General features: G+C 36.3%; 1 protein-coding gene across 1 annotated transcript; it reads right to left on the reverse strand.

Annotated features, from left to right (window-relative positions):
- Positions 1-1,554: 1,554 nt before the first annotated feature.
- Positions 1,555-19,494, reverse strand: rab35a (RAB35, member RAS oncogene family a). Its single transcript, XM_084114630.1, has 6 exons — positions 19,216-19,494; positions 18,480-18,530; positions 17,586-17,709; positions 6,813-6,937; positions 4,282-4,406; positions 1,555-3,993 (listed from the first exon to the last, which is right to left on the reverse strand). The coding sequence occupies exons 1-6, from the start codon at positions 19,265-19,267 to the stop codon at positions 3,865-3,867; spliced, it is 606 nt and encodes a 201-aa protein (XP_083970756.1). The 5' UTR covers positions 19,268-19,494; the 3' UTR covers positions 1,555-3,864.
- Between the last annotated feature and the right edge of the window lie 568 nt (positions 19,495-20,062).

Here is a 20,062-nt window from a genome sequence, read left to right on the forward strand (position 1 = left end):
TTTACACCTGTTTTTTTAGTCTATGGTTTACACCAATCCCACTTACTCTGCGATATCCCTCGGGTTTTGAATGGCTGTGCTATTAACATTACTGGTAACACTTTACAATAAGGTTCATTAGTTAACAATACATTAGTTAGTATGAACTAATAATGAACGGCACTTATACAGCATTTATTAATTTCAACGTTTACCAATACTTTATTAAAATCTTGTTAACATTAGTAAATGCACTGTGAACTAACATGAACTAACAATGAACAGCTGGATTTTTATTAACTAACATTAACAAAGATTAACAAATACAGTAATAAATGTATTGCTCATGGTTAGTTCATGTTAGTTAATGCATTCATGTTAATTAATTAACCTTATTGTAAAGTGTTAACAAATTATTTAATTTACTAAAATTAATTACTTGTCAGCATGGATAAGTTACAACTGGAATGACTGTTGACTGAAGAAATATGAAAATATAAGTTCAGTCAATATAAATAATATAAGTGATATGAAATATAAGCATTTGTTCACTTAAATGATTCATTATATAACATGAGCAGGGATCAATTACTATAAAAGAAAAATACTTTGAAAAAAACACATTACATCCTGTACTTTTTTTAAAAAGAAGTCTCATGTTTATTAAGTCTGAATTTATTTGATCAAAATACAGTAAAAATAGTGAAATATTAATCCAATGTAAATCATCTGTTTTCTATGTGAATATAAAGTAAAGTGTAATTTATTCCTGTGAATTTTCAGCATCATTACTCCAGTCTTCAGTGTCACATGATCCTTCAGAAATCACTCTAATATGATGATTTGATGATCAAGAAACATTTATGATTATTATCAGTGTTGAAAACAGGTCAGATTTTTGTGGAAACCGTGATTAACTATCATTCAAAAGATCGGGGTAAGGTTAAAAAAAATACTAAATTAATACTTTTATTCATTTAATTGTTCTAAAGTTACAGTAAAGACATTTATAATGTTACAAAATATTATATTTCAGATAAACGCTGTTCTTTTGAACTTTCTATTCATCAAAGAATCCTGAAAAATGTAATTTTTTCAGCAAAAACAATTATAAACATTGATAATAATAAGAACCAATAGCAATAATTGCACACCGATAATATTTAATAATAATTGATCATCAAATCATCATATTAGAGTGATTTCTGAAGGATCATGTGACACTGAAGACTGGAGTAATGATGCTGAAAATTTACAGGAATAAATTACACTTTACTGTATATTCACATAGAAAACAGATGATTTACATTGTAATAATATTTCACGGATTTTACAGTATTTTTGATCAGATTCTAGCCTGACTGATGGTCTTTATTCACATGAATCTAATATATAAAACAGTGATCAGTCAATTTCAGCTCATCCAAAAACAAAACCATGTCAGTAATTCTATCAAACTGTAGATCTGAATAAAACAACAGTGTTGAACTGCAGGAGTTTGTCATGATTAGATCAGGATTATCAGGGTTAGAGCGCCACCTTGTGGTGGAACGACTGCAGAAAGAAGTCAAGCGGTTTGTTCTTTTAAAATGTTTATTATGGTGTTGTTGGGACAATGGATATGAGTAATATTTCATGTTTTCCAGTGTACACCAGATCATTACACATACACACAGAAGCACACATACGCACGTGTGAGTGTCCACATGCAGACATGCGTGTTCATCATAGAGAGCGGACCTTCAATCATATCAACACAGATCAGCACAACGGTGGATTCAGATTCCACAAGCAAGAATCAGTCGCTCCCACAATCTGTGCAAAGCTGACACTGAAAGTGAACGTTTCAATCATCGGTCTTCAGGTCTTCCTGAAATACATCAGTCACATGATCACTGTTCTTCACGGTGAGAGACTCACTAAGATCATTTACTCGCCCTCATGTCCGTCCGAACCCGCTCTTCTGTGAAACCCTACAGGAGACGTTTGGCAGAATGTTCACGCTGCTCTCCTCCGTGACCCACAGCAGAAGGAAGCGGCTGGCGGTGACGTGCGGGAGAGTAAATGAAGACAGAACATGCGTTTCTGATGACGACTCGGCACTTTCACATGAGGTTCAGCGTTTCCTCACCAAATATGATCACGTTCGGTCAATGGCACCAGATTCTGTGGAAGCTTGTTTACGACACGGGATAAAAATGGGGTTTTTTTTAAAGATAAGTGGGTATTATCTCACAATTCTCACTTTCTTGCAACCGCAATTCTGCTTTTTTTTTCTTTTTTTTTACAGATAATTCTTACCTTTTTTTTATATACACTTGCAATTCTGACTTTCGTGATATTGTGAGATATAAACAATTGAGAGAGAAAAAATCTGAATTGCGGTTGTAAAAAAAAAGAGTCCGAATTGTGAGTTTATATAAAAAAAATATAAAAAAGTATTTTTTTCTCCTGTTTATATCTCACAATTCTGACCTTTTTTATATAAACTTGCAATTCTGACTTTTTTCTCAGAATTGTGAGATATAAACAATTGAGTTTTTTTTTTTTTTTTACTTTTTCTTGCAACTGTGAGTTTATATCTTGCAATTTTGACTTTATAGATAATTCTGCCATTTATATAAACTCGCAATTCTCACTTTTTTTCTCCTAATTGAGAGAGATAAAAAAATTGGGATAAAAAAATATTACTGTGACTTTATATCTCGCAAGTCTGACCTTTTTTATTATAAACTTGCAATTCTGATTTTTTTTTCTCAAAAAAAAGGAAAAAATTTGCACTTCAGTTGTTTTTTTTACAGATAATTCTGATTTTTTTATATATAAACTTGCAATTCTGACTTTTTCGTGATATTGTGAGATATAAACAATTGAGAGAAAAAAATCTGAATTGCGGTTGTAAGAAAAAAGTCAGAATTGTGAGTTTATATAAAAAAACTATAATAAAGTATTTTTTTCTGCTGTTTATATCTCACAATTCTGACTTTTTTTATATAAACTTGCAATTCTGACTTTTTTCTCAGAATTGAGACATAAAAAATTGGGGGGGGGGGGATTATTACTGTGAGTTTATATTTTTATTATAAACTTGCAATTCTGATTTTTGTGATATAAACAATCGAGAAAAAATCTGCACCAGTTTTTTTTTACAGATAATTCTGCCATTTATATAAACTCGCAATTCGGACTTTTTTATATATACTTTTTATATATAAATTTAAATATAAACTCACAATTCTGACTTTTCATACTGTCGATTCAAGACAAAGTTGAGTTGCAATTACCATTATTATTATTTTTCTATTTCGTGGCGAAAACGAGCTTCCAATGAGATTCCCTAAATGCTACCGTGTGTTTGATTGTATGATTTGTTAGTAAAAAAATACAATTTTACAAAAATGAAAGACAAAAGAGAAAGCAAAAGGCAAACCGAGTGTGTCTCGGCGGTTGGCAGATCAGCACATGTTTGGTCCATAAAGTGGCCGTCAATAACGAGAGCATGAAAACACGTGATGTTCTCCGACGTCCTGATTGGCCGCACCGACACTCACGCTGGGCCTCGCTGGTTTTGATCCCACAGCCGCGCGAAACGTGGACGATGAAGATGCATGAAGAGAGAAAACATTTCATTCTCCATTTTAAAATTCTCGTGGCAGGAAAGAAAGACAAAAGTGCGATGCCACTTGAATCCACTCCGGCTAAAACATCCGAGTTTGTTCGCCTCCCGAAGTCCAAACGGGCTCATCATTAGTAAATCTCTAGATATATCTCTCATTACTAGTCTCTGACGGGTTGGTTGAAGTATGTTAAGTTCTCTTGTCAGTTCAGTGGCGTTTTGTCTAAGAGTGTGTGTGTGAGAGTGTGTGTGTGTGTGTGTCCAGTCCATTAGCAGCACTTCTTCTTGCGTTTGCTGCTCTTACTCAGTTTGATCACTTCGCTCTGCTGTTGCTGCTGCTGTTTGGCCACCGACTCCTTCCGGGTCTTCAGGACGAGCTCAGTGACGCAGTTGAACATCTGACATGAAGACACACAGAGTGAATCAATGAAAACAAGGCATTTCTGAACAGTAGATGTCTTCTAAACATTATACGAAACAAAAGACCAGACTACACAATATCATTGGAATCACATTCAGAGTGAAGTAACAATGAAAACAATGACAGCCAATCAGAATCCATCCTGCTTTCAGAGCTCCAAATGCATATAAACGCAGCCATTGTTACATTAAACTTTTTAGGTACAATAGAATTGTTGTAACTTGATAATATTCACGTGGATGCAGATATAGAGGTGTAAACTTACATCCTCCACGTTGACGTTCTCCTTGGCGCTGGTCTCGAACAGTCGGATGCCCATCTGCTCAGCAAACTTCTGCGCGTCATTGGTCTCCACCACTTTAGAGGCGGGGTCATCATTCTTATTGCCCACTGAATTCAGACCACATGACCATTAAAACCAAATATAACCAATAACAAAAACAACAGTCACATCTTAAAGGACAATTCCAGTGAAAAATTAACCTAGGGGTAATTAACACATGGTTACCGAGTCGTTCGTTCCCTGGGATGCGTTTTCATGATTATAGAATGTAAAGAGTTTTATCTCTAAAAACAGATTAGCTCATAACACTAGTATATGGGGCACAGAGTAAGTAAAAGTAAATCGCTAGTTAATACCACTAACAAGGCTCAAAATAGCCTCACACTAACACAGTAGCATAATGAGGGTCCCTACATGCAAACCGAAGCATTGAGAACTTTGTAAGTGTACAGACAGTTTAATAAGAAGATGCTTTATAAAGACAGAACATTACGCGTTTACAGACAGGCGTCATCTTGGAAAACAGTCTCGACTAATCGAGTCACGAACGCCGTGCTACGTTAGATTTCACAAACGTAATTCCTATCGACCAGCTCACTTAGCACGGCGCTCGTGACTCGATTAGTCGAGACTGTTTTCCAAGATGCCTGCTTTACATTCGATTTTCATGAAAACGCATCCCAGGGAACGAACGACTCGGTAACCATGTGTTAATTATCCCTAGGTTAATTTTTCACTGGAATTGTCCTTTAAAGGTTCAGTAAGAGATTTCTGAGAAACGCTGTTGAAAGTGGATCGGACCGAGCAGCACAACACTCTTGTAGCCAATCAGCAGTAGGGGCGAGTCCACTCATGATGGGGAGGAGAGAGCCAATCAGCAGTAGGGGCGAGTCCACTCATGATGGGGAGGAGAGAGCCAATCGGCAGTAGGGGGCGTGTCCACTCATGATGGGGGAGGAGAGAGTGAGCCAATCAGCAGTAGGGGGCGTGTCCACTCAAGATGGGGGAGGACGGAGTGAGCCAATCAGGAGTAGGGGGCGAGTCCACTCATGATGGGGGAGGGGAGAGAGTGAGCCAATCAGCAGTAGGGGGCGTGTCCACTCATGATGGGGATATTTTGGGGATATTTAATTTTATTCTATCAATCAATAAATTCCACTAGAAACAAACCTTGTTGTATTATTTTATTTTAATTTAATACTGTGAAGCTGCTTTGATACAATCTGTATTGTGAAAAGCGCTATACAAATATACTTGATTTGATTTGATTTGATTTGATGGGGGAGGGGAGAGAGTGAGCCAATCAGCAGTAGGGGGCGTATCCACTCATGATGGGAGAGGACAGAGTGAGCCAATCAGCAGTAGGGGGCGTGTCCACTCATGATGGTGGAGGGGGGAGAGTGAGCCAATCAGCAGTAGGGGGCATGTCCACTCAAGATGGGGGAGGACAGAGTGAGCCAATCAGCAGTAGGGGGCGAGTCCACTCATGATGGGGGAGGGGAGAGAGTGAGCCAATCAGTAGTAGGGGGTGTGTCCACTCATGATGGGGGAGGGGAGAGAGTGAGCCAATCAGCAGTAGGGGGCGTGTCAACTCATGATGGGGGAGGAGAGAGTGAGCCAATCAGCAGTAGGGGGCGTGTCCACTCATGATGGGGGAGGAGAGAGTGAGCCAATCAGCAGTAGGGGGCGTGTCCACTCATGATGGGGGAGGAGAGAGAGTGAGCAAGATGGAGATTTGAAGAAAGACTGTAGAAAGAGAGATGGCTGAGAGACATTACAAAAGAGGGTTATGATCAGGCAAGAGCTTTAGGGCCCGCATTAATATTAATAAAGCCTTCCAGTGCTGGAGAGACCTGAGCAGGAAGGCCTGAAAACAGATGCCGGGGTTGCATTTGTTTGTAAATACTCTAGTGTACTATATGTTCATTTTTTGTTCTTCCTTGTTGTTCGTTCATCATCTTCATGAAGCATTATTTTGCTTTGCTTCAGCTATTATAAAGAGACATCCAGTAGTGAAGGGAGGGGCGTGTCTGTTTCTTAGAAATCGCTTACTGCACCTTTAATTAGCAGTAAAGTAACCACACACTGATCATCAAGAGCTCATAACATGCTAAAAGGCTGAATCTGATAAAATACCATCAAAAAATGTCAAATTCTTATTTCATCTCCAAAATATCAAACATTAAAGAAATTAAGTGAATTAAGTCAATTAATTAAGAAATTAAGTCAATTAAACATTTCCTTCCAAAAAATCTCATAAAATATAAGAAATAATAGTATAAAAACTAAAAAATGACCATAATTTTCTTCATAGGCAGTTGAGATTAATTTGACCATTCTTAAAAAAAAGCCCTTTAAATTAATACATAAAACTATATTCCACATCATCAACTAATAAAAACATGAACAAATAGAAATTTCATATGACATTAATAGCATTATAACCATGTACACATAACATTAAAATAACATTTCTTTGTGAAATTCATCCAAAAAAACAAAAATCTATTTACCTAATATTCGACAAACATCGTCACAGTTTTGATTGATTTCATGAAGCCAGCGTTTGACGTTCACGAACGACTCTGCGCTGCTGACGTCATAAACCACTATAACGCCGTGTGTGCCTCTGTAGTACCTGGAAGAGATCACATGACACAAACAAACATAAAAACACAATGAAAGTCCTGATCTGAGACCAGCCACAGACACACTGATCAACAGTAATTTAGTGCCATTGCAATAGATTCGTTGCAAGAAACAATTGAAAAAATAAAAAAATAAAAACTATTTATAAAAGTTTTAAGGTTAGTCAACATGAAATCAAACTGGATGGCTCTTATTTTTAAGGGAATATCGCTACTTTAAATGATTTATCGGTGCACATCATTAAAGTTTTAATAATCTTGAATGAGAATAACTTCCTCTTGCAGAATCTCTTCTCTGACGACGAGGGCGGAGCTATAACCTGTCACTCACATGAGACCAGCCAATAGCAAACCACAACCATCCAATCAATTCCTCACAGACACAATCAAGCCCCGCCCACATCTGATCTTGTTCCAGAAGCGGATATACGTCACAATACGGAAGAAAAGACTGGCGCTATTAGGGTTCAGACAATCTTGTCAGGCGTCTATTTCAGCTGAGAAAATTAACGTTAAAGACACACCGGCGGACAGTATGGGGAGTTAACGAAAATGTGCGCTTTGGCGGAAATGGACTTTACGTGAGGATGTGGAGAGTGTCAAAATAAAGGTACCATATGTATATAAGAGGCTGGGAGAAAAAAATCGGTTCACCTAGCTATCGCAATTTATTTATTTTTCGAATCTAAAATCGATTTTTTTATTCCAGAATCGATATTAATTCAAATTCAATTGCTTTATTTTTGTCCTTGCTTGTAGATGAGGTTGACAGAAGTTAGCCACTTTCGTTCCAACAGAGGATGAAATGTGTCTATGAGCGTTGAGGGACGTAATATCCCAAGTGTGCGCGTGGAAGAGACGTGAGACTGAACGCACTGAAAGCCCTCGCGCTGCTCATATACTGAGAGAGAGATAAGACAGTAGAGCTGCACGATTCATCTTTAAAAGACTGTGATCTCGATTCAAACACACACACAATCTTTCATTTCGTCAGTCTATTAAACTTTGACAAAATCATATCGCAACATTCAGATCTGTGTTGGCGCTGACCCGGAGAGAGTCGTCATGAAAGTCTTTTCAACCTCATAGGATCATTATTTCTGTGATGCAATTGTTAAAATGATCATAGAAGTACTTGGGTAAAAGTCTAAAGTTCAAATATGAACACTGAAGACTACGATAGCGATCAAAATCAGCTTTTGATAGAAACTTGGTGCTTAAACAGGGTTCTTGCAGGTTTCAGTAAGTCAAATTTAAGACCTTTTTAAGACATTTTAAGACCATAAAGATTGAAATTTAAGACCTACACAACGCATTACCAAATAAATATTCAAATCAAAGAATTCATTTTATTTCAATGAATTCAGTAATTGAAAAAGCATTAATTTAATTTACAGATAAATCACATTAGTAACCTTCCACACCCAACAACGCGTGTCAGAGAAAAGAACAGAATCAGATATCATTTTTTTATAGAAAATTGTACTTTGCATATTATACTGTAAAAAACACATAATTAGTTGATTTTAGTTGATCATAACTAGAGATGAAATGGCATGAACATTTAATTTCATGATTATAGTGACAAAAATGATCACGGTTATCACAGAATCCTGTTCAAAAAGTATTATTACTACACAATGAAATCAATTCACCAAGTTTTATGTCGAAAACCAGCTAATAACAAATAAATTTAGCATCAATATGCACTTTGTTTACATAAACATTAAAATATGAACATTTTTAAAGTGTCTTGCATGTTATATACTAACATGTACAAGTTAAAATAAAGGTTTGACAAAAAAGGTTTTATAAAAAGATAAACCTCATATATTTCAGACTTTAAATATTTTTTTATAAAAAGAATGAGTCCAAAAAGATAAATTACTGACATTTACAATGCACTTTAGCTTATCTTTTATTATTAATAGTAAAATTCGGTCCGATGTTCCCGTGGCGTCTGTCGTTGCTATGCAACCATGCCCTGCGTCTCCACAACGACAAAGAAGTTTTAGTGGCTAATGGATTTCCACCACCGAGAAACGCTTGCTGTAGCTGAGAAAAACACCCGTAGTGTTTGGGTGCACCCCCATCATTCCTGTTGACTGAGCTTTCAGACAGCGCCTGGAAAAAACGAGCACGTCGCTTCTAATATGATCACGCTTACCGCGCGCCTACATTTGAACGAACTTGAGCACGCAAAAGACGCGATATGTGAACGGCCTCTTGGCGAGCGACCTCCAGTCAGGCCGCGAGCGACGTGTTGGAGACCCTGCACTAGAGCTCCGCTTCGTAGGCTACGACTCGATACTTTTTTGCTACTTTGTAATAACTTTCTGCGGCCAGCGTTCCTGGAAATAAACGAGGGTAAACCCTTTTTAAGACCTGACTAAATGAAATTTAAGACCGCGGATGAAAATCTGGCTGTTTTGAAGACTTTTTAAGGCCTTAAAATTAAAGTTCAGAATTTTAGACTTTTTAAGACCCCGCGGGAACCCTGTTAAAATAACGCATTTATCGATTACATTGTGACAAGAGACTGTTAAAAAATTTATTTGTTATTGAATCATTTGTTCAGGAGAATGTAGTGTTGTGTGACGCTTCTGAAATAACAGTCAGAAAGATGTGATGATTTGTTTTTGTAAATATGACTCATCTTATACATCATGTACAGTCTGGGTAAGTGTATGATTGAACTTTACCCGATGGTCTAATGTTAAAAAATTGCAATATATTGCTATATCGAATCGCAATATTTGTAGAAATCTCGCAATTCTAAAAGTAAATAAATAAACAAATAAATAAATAATCGCAATACATATCTATTGGCACCCAAGTATCGTGATAGTATTGAATCGGGAGATGGGTGTGTCGTCCCAGTCCTAGTTTATAGATATTTTAAGTGTGGCATCGATGCATCGAATCGTTATACGTTAGATCGATGCAACAATTCATATCGATGTATTAAACAGGAAATAAAACATTAATTGTCGGCCAAATGTTCTTATCGGGCCGATAACAATAAAAATGAACATATTCATAGATGCCACCTACGTCACTACAAATAGAACGCCGCCATATTTGCGACCGACTCGCCCGGTATGGCCGCCCAAACTGCCCATTTGAATGAGAGAGAGAGAGAGAGAGACAGAGATACCTGGAGAAAATTTCTATTTTAGGCTCCGATCCTTATTTGTTACCCCCAGTTTTCTTTAGTCCATTATTATCTGCCCCAGGCTTGCCCCAATTGGCCTTTCATGATATAGAAATACTTAAGTCATAGAGCTTCATGGCGCGCGTTCATGACAGGGTCTCCGCGGATCCTTAAAAAGTCTTAAAAGGTCTTAAATTAGATTTGTCAAATTTAAGGCCATAAAAAGTCTTAAAAATCAAGTTTTTTTTTTAAAAAAGTCTTATTTTTACTTATGAAAGGTCTTAAATTTTAGATGACACTTTGACTTATACTTATCTAAATGCTTTAGAAATTAAAACTATCTAATTACCGTAGGCCTACGTATTATTATCTTGGTGGATTTGCTTGTTCACGTGACAATTCGCGTCACTTACGGCAGTATATCAGCCTGCGTCTGTCTCCTGCACGCGAGAGGAGAGAAGAAAACGAGTAAATGTCAGTTCAATTGTAAGTTCATTCTTTATGTGCTTAGGAGTGTGCGATATTGTCTATGAACTATGATGATATTGTAATCATTGTTTTAACAATGTACGAGGCACTGCGACTGCGAGCTGACATCGCGTTTGTCTCTCATGCTTTCACTGCGTGATGTGTCAGTTTATAGATGTCCCCAAATGAGTTTTTGTCATATTTATATCATATTATGTTGTCATATTAGAATATCACATGAGCAAGAGTGGCGTTTTCCTTTGCACAACTGCAAATGTGCTATTTATTTTATACAACAGTTAAATTAAAAATAAAGTTAAGTTACTTTTTGGACACAATATTGTCAATTTTCACTATATTGCCGACGAGAATTTCATAATGAAGCCGTGGTCCAACAGACAAAGATGATTTTTATTTTATTTTTTTACTGAAATCCGCGTTTTGAACGAATCATTTCAACGATTCAATGAACAATCACTTGTTTTCTGAATGAATCAGCCGTTTGAACAAATCGGTTGAATAAATGACTCCAACAACTCGCTTATTAAGACAGTGACTTGCCGCCACCTACTGGTGGTTTCAGTTTCATATTTAAAGTATCCTTTAATTCAAATGTTAAAATTATAAATCATTTCATATTTAAATATTGAATAGCTTTATTTATGCAATTGTAAATGAAGTGTAAATATAGTAATGCCAGTTTTGACGCCGCTTCTGTGTCAGCTCTGCACTGCAAGGATGGATTTTATGATTTAATTTGACATTGGTACTGTGTTATTCTAATATAATTTAATTTGAATGTTAGAATTTGACATAAAAGATGATGCATACCTCTAAATACGTTTAGAAACAATGTCCATATATAGGTGAAAATGCCCCTGGAAATCAATTTAAGGTGGCAAATATTGCCCCTTAATAAAAATGTTAATTTCGGTCACTGCTGTGAACTGACCACTATAGAATATAAAAAATATGAATATCTTCGTGGGTCTGCTGTCAACAACAGGCCTAAACCAGCCAGGGTACCAGTACAAAAACACAATCAGAAAAATATCATCTAATTATCATCAACAAAACTTTGAAAATATATAGACATATTTTGGTCAATATTGCGCACCTCTAATGTACGGTATTAATTTTGATTTCTTCAGGTCTTAAAAAGGTCTTAAAAAGCCTTAAATTTGACTTTAAAAATTGTGCAGATACCCTGCATGAGAGTCGAGGCGATGTCATGAATGAATCTATGAATCTGCAGCTGTTCGGCTGGCGAATGAATCTATCTAAACCGTCCATCAGCACAGCCAGAGACATCAGCCGAATATCATAAAAGACTGCCATATCTGTCCGAAAGAACAGATGTTCAATTACAGAGAAGAAGGTTTAATACACACAAATATCGAAATGAAAGAATCTTTCGAGTCGAATCTTTTTGAATGATTCGGCTGCGATTAAAAGCTATCAAGAGGTAAGCTCAGTGATTATAATATAACGACTTAAATTGCAGTTTGTTCGTCACATAAAGCTATCATATGAATAAATAACGATATTAATATAACGGACGAGTCGTATTAGATCACTTTTATGATACTTTTGTGATGTTTTTTTGTCTTTTATTATTATCATTTTTTGCGTGACAGCCCCCAGTAGGCTAACGTTACTCATTCACTTTCATTACATCGACAGAAGAGTCTCCATTAGGCTACATATTCAAAAATGTCCCTTTGTCTTCCACGGAAAGTAAACTTAAGGATTTGCACATGAAGGTGATTAAATGACGGCAGAATTATCATTTTTGGAAGAACTAGTCCTTGAATGTGCATTTCAAGGCTGAGATTATGCATCGTCTGCAGAGCTAACGTTACTTACACAACATAACATCTAAAGCGCATGTGACGAAGACAATATCTTTATGAACTTCAGAAAAATATTTATTAGATTTAGGTAGGTATTAACTAACAGACAGACAGACAGTTATATTCAAAACAACCCCAAATCTTACTAACTTACCATGATAAAGTGCATTTAAACAGATCCAACATTAAAATGAAGACAAAACATTATCTGTCAATATCTGTCTGTATAATGTTGGCCTCTGAGAGTATAATGGAAATATAATTAACCACAAACCAACATGAGACTTCAAGTCTTTTAAATAAATGATTCTCTCTTCTCTCTTCTTTTGGTATAGAATAAAATACCAGTTCAGTTCCTCTTTCGGCTGTTGTTGCAGCAACTGCACAGCATATTGCAGGCATTACTGAGACCGTCGGTCGCAAAGATGGCGGCGCAAAGCTACAGTGACGTCATGTGAATCTAATGAATATTGGCCGATACCGATATAGTGGTCGATATATCGTGCATCCCTAATAATAAGTCATAAAAATGTTAAAGTAAAATAAATTAAATAAATAAATAAATAATCACAAAATAAAACACTTACTAAAAAACATGGAATATTTCATTTGTTTACGTTACCGTCATGTGACCATTAATCAACACCAAAGAACTGCAAACATGCAAATTTGTTGAAATGTTAAATTTGAGGAGTGAGTCAAGTAAATATTTGAGCTCAAAAAGGTTCGGCTGACAAAAAAAAAAAAAAAAGAGAATCGCTGATTTAAAGGATTAAACGGACTCAATGAAGAAACTGGGCTGGAACGCACGGCATTCACACAGATCTGTGCTGATTCAGTTCTAGATCATCAGATCATGCTCTCAGCGGCCCGTACAACTCCAGTCTGACCAGTTTAACTCCTGAAAACAGCACTGGAACAGGGAAATGTCAGTCTGTTTGGAATAAGAGACAAGGAACCCAGTTTAAATGATTCCTAATGCCTCTTTCACTTCCTGTGAATGACATCATCACTGACAGGAAGTGGTGAACGTCATCAGATGTTCCCATGTCAAAACATTCATTTGGTGATCTGACACTTGCAGAACAGAGATGCGTCAGGTTTGGAAGGCGTCAGCTGGTGTAGTGTGTGTGTGTGAGCTGATCCTGAGATTCACTTATTCTAATAGGAGAGCGTGTGACGATCATCCCTGCGCTCCACATACCAGCGACTCCATCAACAGAGTCTTTGTGGAGCTCAGACTCACTCCCGTCTGCAACACACACCTGAACACACAGCTGAAGACACACACAGGTTGTGTAAAGGCTGAGGAACCATATCATATCGAGATCACAGTCAAATTTACATATGATGTTTTTCCTGGATAATATGGATTAATCTACAGTAATCCACTAATCTAATCACAAACACACACACACTCACTCAAACACACACACACACACACACACATCTGGTTCACTATCTTTGTGGGGACTCTCCATAGACTTAATGGTTTTTATATTGTACAAATGGTATATTCTATCTCCTTACACTAACCCTACCCATCACACACACACTCAAACACACACACACTCAAATTCAAACACACACACACACACACTCTCTCTCAAACACACACTCTCTCTCAAACACACACACACACACACACACAAACACTCACTCACACACACTGCGTCTCAGTATCTGAGGACCTGAACACACACACACACACACACACACACACACACACACACACACACACACACACACACACTCAAACACACACACTCAAACACACACACTGCGTCTCAGTATCTGAGGACCTGAACACACACACACGAGCTGCTGTAAGAGTCTCTTCACAAGCTTTTTCTCGTTTCATTTGAGAAAAACTTCCGTCAAATTCACTGAAAAATCTTCACGACAAACCGTCAAAATAAAAGTTCGGCCAAACTTCAAGAAATTCGGACAGAAATATCGCCATCACTACTGTACACTAAAACCTACGTCTCAGACTAATACAAATAATATTAATAGTTTTAATTTCATACAACCAAGAAATTATTTCATTATTATATTGTTTTAAATGTATACAGTATGTTGAGCAGCAACTTATGAGAAATGCAGTTTTTATGTTAATTCAATGTTATATTTAATTTGATTACATTTTAAAAGCTTGATTAAATTGTTACAATTTTATATAAACTTGTAGTAAACATACAACACAGAAGCTTTAATGCTTCAGTTTCGTTTAACTGTCCTCATTCCCTAGCTTCAGCTCTGGTTGAAACGTGCGTCTGAGAGCATGAAGTGGATCATGCACTGAAACTGAAGGTACTGAGCATCAGAAGGAAGGCTGCGGTTTCTCTACAGACTGAAAGAGGAAACAAGACACTCGAAAACCTGCGTCTCCATTTGCCTGCCGTTCATCAGATCTCAATGAACATTGAGATTATACTCTAAAAATATTACTTTTACCACTGAAACACAGCGAATTTTAAGACTTATTTCCTCTCTAAGAATCGCAGCTATATTACAAGGAAACGAGGCAATTTAAAAAAAAATATCCCAGCTCGTTTGTAGGGCTCAACATTTGGCTATTTTTTTGTTATTATACGTATATCACTATGGCTGTAAAATAAGAATAATAAAATAATATGATTATTAAATAAAACAAATTGTAATATTATATTAATATAATTTTATATGTATATATATATATATTATAATATATAATTAATATATTATATATATATTAATTATATATTATAATTAATATTATTAATATATTTCACGTAAAATAATAATAGACCATTTAAGAAAAATAAATATATTTAATATTCATATGGCTGTCTTATTTTTCATTTTTATTTTCAAATTTTTATTTTATCATCCATCCAACTTTTATTTTGGTGTAAAACCGCAACCGTAAAAACCCTTAATTATAATATAATATTATTATTTTAATGATTATTTAATAAAAAAAGACATTCTTTGTTGCATAATATATATTTTTTATATATATAGATTATAAAAATATATAAATTATTAAAAATCTAAATTGTAATATATAAATATATAATAATCTTAATATATTAACTAATATAAATAAATAAATATAAATAAATATATATATATATATATATATATATATATATATATATATATATTTAATGATATAATTCATATACATATAATATAATATATTAGTTAATTATGTATTATAATATTATTAGTAATATTATTAATATAGTATTTCACTGTAAAGAAAAATAAATATATATTAATATTCATATGGCTGTCTTATTTTTTATTTTCATTTTCAAATGTTAAACCATCCTTTAGTTGCTCAGCGCTTCTCATCATAAGTTTGTGGAGATGTGTGGCGCGTTTCGTTCTCGAACGCATGTTAAAGCGACTCAAACTCGCAGCGGATCCGTGCGGAGGATCTTCATGTTGAGCTTTAACTGTGAATCGAGACGCTGAAAACACCAGCGAATCACGTGAACGAACACAGCGCATGCACTTAGTTCATTAAATCAAATAAGTGCATCTACACTGCCGTTCAAAGGCTTCAGATCGGTAAGATTTTTAATGTTTTTAAAAGAAGTCTCTTTTGCTCACCAAGGCTGCGTTTATTTGATTAAAAATACAAGAAAAAAAACAGTAATTCTGTTAAATATTATGACAATTTAAAATATCTGTTTTCTATGTGAATATACAGTAAAGTGTAATTTTCAGCATCATTACTCCAGTCTTCAGTGTCACATGATCCTTCAGAAATCACTCTAATATGATGATTTGATGATCAAGAAACATTTATGATTATTATCAGTGTTGAAAACTGCTGTGTAGAATTATTTTTCCAGGATTCTTTGATGAACAGAAAGTTCAAAAGAACAGCATTTATTTTCTATTAAAGCTTCTATTTCAGATAAATGCTGTTCTTTGTTTTACTTTCTATTCATCGAAGAATCCTGAAATAAAAGTGCAAATAACTGTTTCCAACACTGATAATAATCATAAATGTTTCTTGATCATCAAATCATCATATTCTACTGATTTCTGAAGGATCATGTGACACTGAAGACTGGAGTAATGATGCTTTTTTTCTTAATCAAAAAAATGAGAGACTTCTTCTAAAAACATTAAAGATCTTCCCGATCCCAAACTTCTGACTGTTAGTGAACACACTCTTGCTCCATATTCAATGCTCACGGGACACTCGACTGAGTTTGACTTTAGCATGTGAACATTTTCTCTTCTATTCTATATCTATCTATAAAAATAAAATAAAAAACCTGTACTGCGTTAGACTAAACTGGGAAGGGTCATAAGCACTTACATATTGCTGTCCTATTGTTAGTTTAACTGCTTCTATTGTTCTCATTTGTAAGTCGATTTGGATAAAAGCGTCTTGTAAATGAATAAATGTAAATGAACATCTCATTAGGACTCATGCGACGCTGTTCTCAAAACTGCATCTTACACCGTGTCCTAACCAGACCCGATGCGTTAAGATTCCAGCAACAAATAATGTGTCTGTCCACACAGCGACGCGTCTGCGAGATGCGTCAAAATCAATCAAAACCCACAGCCAATCAGAACAGTGTGTGGGCGGAGTCAGCCAATCAGAACAGCGTGTGGGCGGAGTCAGCCAATCAGAACAGTGTGTGGGTGGAGTCAGCCAATCAGAACATTGTGTGGGCGGAGTCAGCCAATCAGAACAGCGTGTGGGCGGAGTCTCGTGGCACCAGAGAGTAATCTTGACGGCACTCGCAAGAACATGGATAAGTCGCTACATAATCAAATTCACAAATATTACACCATTTAAACATTATTAAAAACACACAGGCTACTGAGTTACTAAAACAATCTTTGTCAAAGAATACACTTCTTTGTTCACAGTTTGAATGTTCTTGTTTCCATTTGTTTAACCTCAAGATCTGAGGTGAATTATCCACTGTTGCTTTTACAGCTTCAAAGCTGGAGCACTAAATGATATTCAGAGTCACATGACACACTTTTAACATTAAATAAAGCACATAAACAGCACCTGAGATTATCATCGCCACACTTTGTGTTTGTTGTCGCCGTCGCGGCCGGTTAGGACAAACACTGATTAACATGGAGAAGAACCTTTTATCGCGCGGCGTCAGAAAGCATCAGTTTAATGCGACTCACGTGGAGGTGATGGTCCTGAATCTCTCCTGTCCGGCTGTATCCCAAATCTGCAACTTGACTTTCTCCCCGTTTATTTCCACCGTGCGAATCTTGAAGTCCACGCCGATCGTGGTGATGTAGCTTCCTGCAACGACACAGAAATCAGCATAAAAATCACTAAATCATCCTGGAAATAAGCTCAATGCTGCTGATATTTTTAGCAGGGCTGCACAATATATTGAAATTATCGAAATATCGCAAATGTATATATAACTGGGTCATGAAGAAAAGCTGCTCTCGGCTGAATAACTTTTGTAGCTTTAATAAGAATCAGGATATATTCAATTCATACAGTGAAAACTAATCAGTGTTTTATTTTTACATTTGATTATTCAGTTTGTGTTGTTAATAACCCTAATGTAGGATAACCTGACCCCTGACCCCCGAGGTTTACACTGATGTTAGAATAACACTTCTGATATACAGTAAAACACTGATGTTCACTGTCAGAAGCTGTAGGGATGTTTTACTGTCACAAAAAGATTGTGAAACGCATATGTAGGTTATTTCATTTTAAATATATTTTAAAGATAATTTAAGTTTATCGCATTTTTCTTCAATATCGTGCAGCCCTAATTTTTAGCATAACCCTCCATAAATCTGCATGCATCTCAATGGATATACTTATTTTTCAAAGATGTGTAACCTTTATTACTCGCTGTAACCTTTCTTACATTAACCAGCATTAAATTATGTAGAACAGCATGACCTACAGCAGTGTGTGTGTGTGTGTGTGTGTGTGTGTGTGTGTGTGTGTGAGTGTGTTAGTAATCAGTTTTAGTGACAGTAATGTGTCTCTGTATCTTCTTTCACAGTTAATGTTTGTTAAAAGCACACGTGACGTGTTGATCCTACCCGAAAACGTGTTATCAGCGAATCTCAGGAGTAAACTGCTTTTGCCGACACCTGTGGACAGACAGACATCAGAGTTCAGCTTTACACCGAAAACATTACATGACATTCATGAGCTGTCGTCGAAAAAACTCTTTCTGTGCTTTTATAGTGTGTGTGTGTGTGTGTGTGAGAGTGTGTGTATATGTGTGTGAGAGAGTGTTTGTTTGTGTGTGTGAGTGAGAGAGAAAGTGTGTGTGAGAGAGAAAGTGTGAGTGTGTGTGTGTGAGAGAGAGAGAAAATTGAATAGAGAATTTGTGTGTGTGTGTGTGTGTGTGTGTGTGTGTCATTACATGCCAACATCTCAACATTAAGTAAAATAATGTATCCTCATAAATCAAATGCTTAATATTTAACCCCACATTTGATAAGTTAAATGTGTTCATACACCCATTCTGTCACATACACTTCAAATAATATGCTAATCAGTGTAACATATTCATATTTTACCTTATTAGATAATAAAAATGAATTTCAGAACACACCCAGACTGAATGACTCTAAACTCAGTTGACAGGCCCACTACATCAGTTAAAGCAGAAACAACAACAATGTCATTTATAAGCTGTCAAATCACTCAAAGTCTGCATAACGTGTGTATCCAGCGCGAAAAGCCCGGGTTAAGTCGTTATAGTGAATGTAAATGTCGTTGTAAGCGACTGAGGCCTGTTTCCGTTTCTCATCCCCGGTGTTTCCTTACCGCTGTCCCCGATGATGAGCAGCTTGAAGAGGTAATCATAGTCCCGCGCCATGGCCCCCCGCACAACGAGCCCGCTCAGGACCCGAAACCCTCCTGCTCCTCCTCTCCCGGCGGAGAGGCTGTCGTATATGAGCTTTATCGTCTCCCCGGGTTATTTTGAGCGGTGTGTGTGTATGTGTGTGTGTTTCGGACGGAGACTCTCACACACCCATCTACACTCACGGCGGATCTGATGCCGCTGCTCGCAGCCGCTCAAACAAACCCCGCCCACTAGAACGCGAGATGACTCACTGCGCATGCGCACAAATCACAGCGGTAGTGCAGAAGATCCTCCAGCAGGGGGAGTTAAAGAGGCGTGAGATGTGTATGTGTATATATTATACACTAGTAAAACCAAACATTATTCAGACACTAGATATCATTTTTGATATTTTTCTACTAGTGTGTGCAGGATATTATAGTTCATTTATGTAAGTGAGGAGAGAAAAATAAAGTAAACTGTGAGATATTATACCCAATAATTCTTCATACAGTGACTACCAGTGACATTTATAACAATTCGGGAGCAAAAATGATTCAGACACTTTGAGCTGATCATGTTTTGCTGAAGTGTGTTTTCTTTAATTGCTAATGCTCTTTTTACACACAGACTGAACACAATGAAGCATTGCTTGGTGATTGGTTGAGCTAAACTGGTATTATCTAATTGTGTAGTTAAATTTAACAGCTGACAGATATTCAACATAATTCATGTGTGAGACAGTCTAACAGAAGGACGGACAAAACCAGTCAAATATCAGCTGAGTTCTGCTCATATTTATTACCATTTTCTAAACTATAGCGAATA

The sequence above is a fragment of the Abramis brama genome (assembly GCF_963993115.1).
Source record: "Abramis brama genome assembly, chromosome: 5".
Lineage (NCBI taxonomy): Eukaryota > Metazoa > Chordata > Actinopteri > Cypriniformes > Leuciscidae > Abramis > Abramis brama.

What these genes read in the sequence shown, in the direction of transcription:
- rab35a (XM_084114630.1), bottom strand. Translation starts at nt 19,267, where the DNA reads ATGGCGCGGGACTATGATTACCTCTTCAAGCTGCTCATCATCGGGGAC. An exon ending in CGCTGATAACACGTTTTCGG is followed by an intron (nt 17,710 to 18,479) that starts GTAGGATCAACA and finishes GTGTCGTTGCAG; the next exon opens with GAAGCTACATCACCACGATC. An exon ending in AGAACGTCAACGTGGAGGAT is followed by an intron (nt 3,994 to 4,281) that starts GTAAGTTTACAC and finishes TCTTCATGTCAG; the next exon opens with ATGTTCAACTGCGTCACTGA.